General features: G+C 29.9%; 1 protein-coding gene across 1 annotated transcript; it reads left to right on the top strand.

Moving 5' to 3' along the window:
• Nucleotides 1-2,554: 2,554 nt before the first annotated feature.
• LOC108480511 (probable pectate lyase 18) lies at nucleotides 2,555-4,311 on the top strand. Its single transcript, XM_017783534.2, has 3 exons — nucleotides 2,555-2,754; nucleotides 2,844-3,584; nucleotides 3,664-4,311. Exons 1-3 carry the CDS (start codon nucleotides 2,621-2,623, stop codon nucleotides 4,022-4,024), a joined length of 1,236 nt encoding a protein of 411 aa, XP_017639023.2. The 5' UTR covers nucleotides 2,555-2,620; the 3' UTR covers nucleotides 4,025-4,311.
• Nucleotides 4,312-9,066: the final 4,755 nt, after the last annotated feature.

Below are 9,066 nucleotides of genomic sequence, written 5' to 3'. Positions count from 1 at the left end.
AGTAATATTATATATTTAGTATAGGGTTATTTTTTAATGTGTTCTAAATTATATAATATATAAAATTAACATAATATAAAGTATTATAAACTTAAAATGAGTCGAACCTTGAATGTTCAAGTATGATCCTATCCTATATTTTAAATGAGCCTAATTTTTTGTCTAAACTTAATATTTTTACCCAAACCCTCCCAAATTTTAAACTAATAGCCCGACATGTTAACAAATCTACTTAAAACCTATTTCCAACCAAATAATCGGAATTTCTTTAATGTCAATAAAAGCTCATTTTGTTCAAAAAAGGGACATATATTTAGATTTTTCTTTCCTAATAGTCGAAATCAACGGGTATGATAGGACTTAAAATCTACAATCAACGGCTATGATTCGTCGGGAATGGACAGTTGTTAATAAATAAACATAAAATCGGCCTTTAGTAAGAGTACTTTATACTCCTTCCAATATTGTCAAAATCAACGGCCGTGATCTGCCTTCAAATATAGAGTAAAGGGTTAGGATTGGTGGGAGATCTGACATGAGAATCCATGTCGCTTTCAGTAGAGATGGTCCAAGTTAAGTAGATGGACGGATACTGCGGCTGGCAATGCGGGAGATGTGTAGGGTAGCTATTGTGACACGTGGCAGTTAGAGATCTCCATTAATGCCATGTCAGCATCTACCTGTTTTAGTAGTGTGAAATTTTCGGCGATCTTTGCGGGCTAAAAATATTTTAATGTTTTATGAAAATAAAAAAGAAAAATAAAAAGGGCCTACTAAGTACAAAGTTGAGTGATGTTTGAATTATAGCACAAATGCATGTGCTAATGGCATGAAGATTTTCAAGTAAATTAATCACCCAATTTATTTTAAAAATAAACTAAAACTTACTAAGTAAATCCCATCAATAAAACTCATTTAAAATATATGGAAATAATGCGAGTGAATTTTGAGAATAATATATTAATATTCCTAACTTAACATCTGTCCTGATTTATGGAAATCAAAATTTACTTCTATTCTTTTAATGTCGTAATATTTTCAATTATTCTTTTAAATGTTGTTTAAAACTAACATTTTAAGGGTTAGTATTATGGTATATTAATATACAAGTAATTTTAGAAAATGGTTATCGTCTTTTTTTTTTAATATTTTACTATACTCTATTTGCGGAATCCAAAAACTCTATTTGCAGTTAGAGCTGTCCATGGGTCAAGGCACCCAACTAGATTCGGAGGCTTGCCAAAATATTGAAAGGATTTGAATAAAAATATAAACTTAAAATGTGGAATTGAACAAAAAATGAGACCTATTTTTTAAATAGGTTAAACCTCAAGTAAGCTTTTTTTTGACCCAAACCAAACCAGGTCAAACTTAACTCAAATACACTTATAAATTTAAAAGATTTTATGGTCAATGTATTAAATAATTACTCAATCCTAATATAGTTTAAAAATTTTCCAACAGCAATTTTTGTTCTTATAAAATTGACCATTTGGTGAGTTTTCCAAACTGACATTACAACATTTATGAAGCCATTAACTGAATTTTAATTCATAACTTCCATCTTCTAATGTGGGTTTTCAATATGAAGTTTTATAATGTTGATATTTAATAAAGACAACACCATTATTTTCACCCTTTAGCGACTAAATGAAGCAACCTTGTAAAAACATTAACCAATCAACCAACAATCTCGAATTTAAGTTTAGTAATATTCAACCATATCCCATCCTTTGAACACTTTTTTATGAAATAGCTGCCATAACCAAATATGCTAACTAACCCTCTTCAAACTTACAATCTAGGTGGAAAACACCTAAAACAACAACCCTGAAAATGATTTGGGTAAATTACAACATTATCACATTATAATTTGATCACTAAATTATTTAAAAGTTTTCATTTAAGTCACTGAACTATTCAAAAGTTTTCATTTAAGTCATTAATTTTTCTAAAGTTCTACCAGTGAGCTCCAAGCAATGAGCCAATGATCAATATGGTGGATCAGTATCGATCAACAAGTAGAACAACATACGTTAGATCCAAATTGTTATGACTGTCAGTGTCGGATATCAGAAAAAAAAGTTGTTTAAATTTTTAGTTTGCAGATTCATGATATCCAAAATTGTTTCATGAAAAAAAATTTTGAACTGTAAAAGAGAATGAGAAAAAGAGCCTTTGATTAATGTATGCACTACGAACAAAGAAAGTCATATAATATCATTTTTTAACAGCCTAATGACATGAATAGTTCAGTGATCAAATTCTAACTATTTTTTAATTAAGTGATAAAAAAATTTAGTAAGTAAGCATTGTAGTTTACCCTAATATTATTTTAGTTTTATAAAAATTTAGACAATCTTTTTATATATTTTTCATGTAAAGGATAGTATTTCAACTTTTGACTATTTGGAGCAGCTTTGTTGAGGGCATTGCTTAGCAGTCAAAAACTACCAACAGGGAATTCCGTAAAAACCTGAAATCACCGAAGCATAGACGACCCTACATGTTTAGTTTAATCACGCCATTGAACAAGGCTTTTAATCCTCTTTATAAACACCCCCTTCTTCTCAACCTCCCTCCACCACCTTGCCTCACAAAACAAGCAAACAAAGGTAAAATGGCAAGGACAATGGCAATGGCGATCCCTTCACTTCCTCTTCTCTTCCTCTTTACATTTCTGCTTCTACTCCCACTTCTCATTTCCTCTTCCCCTGTTCAAGACCCTGAGCTTGTAGTCCAAGATGTTCACAGGTAAAGAAACTACACCTCCACTTTTCCATTTCCATGTCATCTCCATTAATACTCCAAAGGAATTAACTTTTGTGGTTTTTGGGTGGCAGGGCCATCAATGCGTCCAGGAGGAACCTAGGGTATCTCTCCTGTGGAACCGGCAACCCCATTGATGACTGCTGGAGATGTGACCCCAACTGGGAGACTAATCGCCAGAAGCTAGCTGATTGTGCCATTGGGTTCGGCAAGAACGCCATTGGCGGAAGAGATGGTAAGATTTATGTGGTCACTGACTCGGGCGATGATGACCCCGTTAACCCCAAACCAGGGACATTACGGCATGCGGTGATTCAAGACGAACCGTTGTGGATCATTTTTGCTCGTGACATGACCATTCAGCTAAAAGAAGAGCTGATAATGAACTCATTCAAGACCATCGACGGTAGGGGCGCCAGCGTTCATATTGCAGGGGGTCCATGCATTACCGTTCAGTATGTGACCAACATTATCATTCATGGACTCAACATACATGATTGTAAACAAGGAGGGAATGCTATGGTGAGGGACTCCCCACGTCACTATGGTTGGAGGACCATATCAGACGGTGATGGTGTGTCCATCTTCGGTGGTAGCCATGTTTGGGTTGACCATAACTCCTTATCAAACTGCAAAGACGGCTTGATTGACGCTATCCATGGCTCCACCGCTATCACCATTTCCAACAATTACATGACTCACCATGATAAAGTCATGTTATTGGGACACAGTGATTCGTATACTCAAGACAAGAACATGCAAGTCACTATTGCCTTTAATCACTTTGGTGAAGGCCTTGTCCAAAGAATGCCACGGTAATAATAATATTGCTACTATGGTCAATTAGGATAAATATCAATAACGGATTACTTATATATTTTTTCGGAATTACAGATGTAGACATGGGTATTTCCACGTGGTGAACAATGACTATACTCATTGGGAAATGTATGCCATTGGAGGAAGTGCTAACCCAACAATAAACAGCCAAGGGAATAGATTTACTGCACCTAACAACAGATTCAGCAAAGAGGTGACCAAACATGAGGATGCACCGGAGAGTGAATGGAAGAGCTGGAATTGGAGATCGGAAGGTGACCTAATGGTAAACGGTGCATTCTTTATCGCGTCGGGTGCTGGCGCCTCGTCGAGCTATGCCAAGGCTTCAAGCTTGGGTGCTAGGCCATCTTCACTAGTGGCAACGATAACGACCAATGCTGGTGCGCTTAATTGCAAAAAAGGTTCACATTGTTGATGATAATGATGGCGACACATGTGATTGAAACAAGACATTTTATTACAAGTGATTGAAGTGATTTAATGTTGGGTTCTTGTGCAATTACATTTAGATAGAGAAATCAGAACGATTTTTAAAAAAGGAAGGAAGGAAAAAGAAAAAGTCTATTAAAAAGGATCTCTGTTCCCTTCCATAATTTTTTTTTTTTCTTGGTTGGTTTATTCATGTATGACGATTACAACCTCGGCCTGTTGCTCTTAAAACAAGTGCAGATGTGTTGATATAATACTAAAATTTTAAGTTAATTTTTATTTATTTTTGTTTGATGCATCCGTGTCCGGGAAATGACAGCGACAAAAGAAGCTTCAAATCCAACTAATTTATATCTAACTCTTGTAGGAAACTTCACCCACCATACATTGTAAATAATAACAACATTTACTTCCAATGCCCACTCATCTTTAATAACCACCCATCATAAAAAAAGTAGTTAAATTGGTTCCTTTTGTTTCAACCCCAAGATTGTCCTTTTTTTTTTTTTTACTATGCTCTTTCAGCAAGAAATCAAACCAAACACCCTCCCATGTTCTCCTGAGATTACATGTAATGACAAAAAGGGGCATGGAACAGCTTTTGGATTGAGAAATTTGTTAAAATCTTGGACAACACCACCTATCTTTTTCTTTATTAATAATCTGCACCAATAGATTTCCCAAGTCTCGGGTAACTTCATATCCTAATCTCCCACATGCACCTTGGATCACCCTTTTTAGTGGGATCCAATTTTATTTTTTCTTTTAGATTTTTCTCTTAACAATATTTAAATTTTAATTCTCTCTAAAAATGTAATTAACTTTACCACTACCCTTGGTTGAAAGACTAATTTACTATTTTTTATATTAAAATGAGAATCTCACATGTAAACCTTAAAGAAATGGATCCATTTTTAATTGGAATTTACCGTTTGATTTTATTTCAGTATGTTTAGAGTACTTTTTAGCTAAATCGTATCGTATCAATCCGTTTGGATTGTAAAGAGCAGAACGATTGGAGCATCACTAGAACAACACACTAGACATCGGTTTCTCCACTAGAGCCTTATGCTCCGGCCAAATGTTCCAACATCTCATTTATTTTTCCTCCATTTTACTTTTTTTTTTTTTTTTTGTCTCTTTCTTCATTTTACCTTATGTTTCAATAATTTTGTATTTTCAATTATAAGATAATTTTATTAATTTAAAATAATAAACATTTTCCCATTATTTTATAACAAACTAATATACCTTATTATCAAAAGAAATTTTAATTTACCATTCCTTCAATTAACTACTTTTACATTTTTTATTTTAATTTTTAAATTTTAATTATTTTGATTTAAAATATTAAAAATTCCATTTTATAATAAAATACCGGAAGATACATTTTAATATTTTATTAAATGAATTTATAAATTCACATATTTTAATAATTTCATAAAAGTAAAATAATTTAAAAACTTCTATTATATATTATTTTTAATCTAATGTCCTTAATAGTCAATTTTTATTCTCACTTCACTGCTACAATTGCGTTTAAATCTAAACATACACTACAAGATATCCAATCTCACCATTACATTAATTAATTTTATTATCAAATAAATTAATCTTCATACAAAAATTAATGTAATTAAATTTCTATTAAATTCGAAAATCAACAACTAAAAATTCAATTAGAATTGGAATTTGGAAAGATATATAAAGCGATCCCATCAGTCAAGAGATGGTGTGGACCTGAGCATGTGGCAGACATAATAGTGTTTTGGGAAGGCGACTATTGCCTTTCAAGACCATCCATCTTTAGCTTTACCTTAAGACTGCGGCAACTAAATCAAGATGGTTGAATTTTGTTTTAGGGAAGGATATTCAACATTCCTCGTAAGACTGTCCAGCCAATATGATTCATTAACTTTACCACCGGTAGCCGCCCGCCACCATCAACCTTAACACCGCCCAATTTTATATATATCTATCCACTACCATACAACGCCATATAAATGTGTCATATTCTTTCGAATTAAAAATATATAATTCGATTTGAGTTTTAGTTGGAGTGATTTTTATAACTCGAATAATTTTAATGATAAATTAGTGTAAATATTTCTTTGATCCTTGTCGATTTAAAAATAAGCAAATTAATCAATCTAAAAAAATCATAAAAATTAAGTTCAAAAATTTCAAAAATTTATAAAAAATTCCATTTTTTAAAAAAGATGTATAAAAGATTAAAAATCGAGAAATTTATTAGAGTAATATAAAAGGTGTTAAATTATAATACAAATTAATAAAAAAACTAAAATAATACATTTGAGGCCAACAATTAAATTACCAAATCAAGTTCATCATATTAAAATATGTTATTTTTCTCTCATTTTGCTTTGAAAGAATTTTCAAATATATATAGTTTCAAATTTATGTACTTTAGTTTGGAATTAGTCGTATTGTCAATAAGATTTTAATTTGACATTTTTAAATTTTTTAAATTTCACTCGACTCAACTTTACTCAATTTTCATTTCGTTTGACTCAAATCGAATTAAATTAAGATAATTAAACTAGACTCGCTAATTTGACAAGTTAAAAAAAATTTACTTAATTCGATCAAACGCTCATCCCTGTACATATAGAAAGCGTTTGCTATTGAAGAAAGCCCTAAATCCCATATAAATTGTGTGTTGGAGTTAGGTTTACATCGCTTTCAACCCCTAAGGTTTTTTGTTTTTATAAAATGATGAGCCCAGTAGTTTGATATTAGTATTGACAGTGGGATACTAACAATGTGCCATTAGAACAATAACACATTGCAATGGAGAGGAGAGGAGTTTTGATGGTGTTGGCCTTATTCCTATGAGACACCTTCTGTGGATTTATCCTAAGATCCAGTGGGCCAAAACAAACAAGACTTTGCAAGACTATATTAACGGTGGAAGTTAGTCTTAGTAGATAGCTAGCTACAACTCATTCAATACTCAAATTTGTAATTTAATTTTTTTAATATTAGTATAAATTCATAATAAAAATTAACTCAAATATTCAAATATTCAAATTAGACCTTATACGATAGCTTCCTATATATTTTTTTATAACAATTAAGTTATACAAGTTATTAAAGTTGATTATGGCATTATGTAAGGTGTGGAGAGCCATTGAGAATAAATAAAAGCCAAAGTGAAAGAAACTCATAAATATTGGGATGAATTTTGGAATTATGCCTAAAAATACTTAATTGCAAATCAACCCCAAATTTCTTTCTTTCTTTTTTTCTCTTTTGCTTTACAAATTTATGTTTTTTTGGATTAACCAGCTAAACTAGACATTTTTCAAATCCTGTCATCGATACCCCTCTTCTCTTTCTAGTTTAGAACTATTTTTTAAAAAGCGCTTTTAAACGGTTTGATTTAAGATTTAAATGTTTAAAATTATCAAAAAAATACTTTTAAGAAATAAATTGTCTATTTTAGACTTGATATAATAAAGTAAAAAAAACACCCCACACACACATTTAAATACAATCTAATTTGTTATATTATGATATTTCAACAAAATATAAAAATAATTTATTGTAACTCATTATTAATATTTTAATATATAAAATAAAAAAATTAAATCTTTTAAGTAATTAATATTAATTATTTGTAAAACTCAATTTAAATATATAAACTATTTTAAATATTTAAATAAAACCATTATAAATTTAAATATATAATTTATATATCTGAAATAAATTTCAATAGAATAATTTTATATCCCATATAAATATTACATAAAATAATAAATAAAGATTAAAAATGTCATTTGACATAAAAATAAAAAAACCCATTTTTTCCAAACATAAAGCTAGAAAAAAGTGCTTGTATTTCAATTCACAAAAACACCTCTAACTCAAAAGTTATCTATAATTCTAAAAATATTTTGACTAAACAATGTTAAACAAAGCTTGAAATCTTTTATTTATTTTTTAATTTTCGCAACTTTTGAATTCATAATTCTTGATTTTAATTGGCTCAAAACAATTCTTAAAATTACCAGTTTAATGAATCAATCAACTAATCTAATTCCATTCTAACTCAACTCATACAACCCTTATATTGACCCGCATGTCTTATTATTTGATACACAATTCTTTTATTCTACAATCAAAATTAAAATTATCTTTTATTGATAATATATTATTATAAGATATTAATTTTAGTAATTTGATTCCTAATGAGAAATTATAAGATACTATCTCTTAACAATTTAATTCCTAATAAGATATTATAAGATATTATTGTGAAATATTATCCTTTAACAATTTGATTCCTACTTCATATATATATATATATATATATATATATATATGTATATTTACCCTTCACGTCTATCAACCCTATTCTTGTCATATATCCTGTTTATTTGATTTTCATTTTTAAATGGATAATTATCTTATATATTATCACTAAAGTAAAAAGACTCCACAATCAAGTTTGAGTTGATATCAATTGTTTCTAAATATAATAAAATAATTAAAAAAAACACTTAACATCATCTTATATTTGCTTCTGGATGGATAGAATAATTACTTTTTAAATATTATTTTTTAAGGAAAATATTTGATATACAACCATTGAAATTTAAAAATTCCACAAGGAATTGGTGTGTGTATACATGTGTATATATGTATATAAAATAAACTACGAAGTGTGGCCTAATTTTTTTCTTTTTTTTTTCTTTTTTTGGGGTTAATGCTCAAATATTGAGAAGATACCATCTTTTGTATTAATAAATGTACGTTAAATGAAACAAGAGAAAAAGTAAAAGGAATTTCGATAAAATATGCCCCTAGTCAAATGAGCTTAACTTGGAAGGGTCTAAAACTAGTACAAAACCTTGCTTAGGTTAGTGAAGAATCAATCAATCATGTTCAAGTACATATTTTACTACTACACCAGGTGCAAATGCAAATCCCCATATAATTTTAACTAACTTCACACACAGTTTCCTTCAATGAAAGAATGATCATCTCTATCATGCAATTACCAAG

This window comes from Gossypium arboreum, chromosome 1, assembly GCF_025698485.1.
Source record: "Gossypium arboreum isolate Shixiya-1 chromosome 1, ASM2569848v2, whole genome shotgun sequence".
Classification (NCBI taxonomy): Eukaryota; Viridiplantae; Streptophyta; class Magnoliopsida; order Malvales; family Malvaceae; genus Gossypium; species Gossypium arboreum.
Note: the sequence above shows the minus strand (reverse complement) of the source record. Positions and strands in the feature narration are given on the sequence as shown.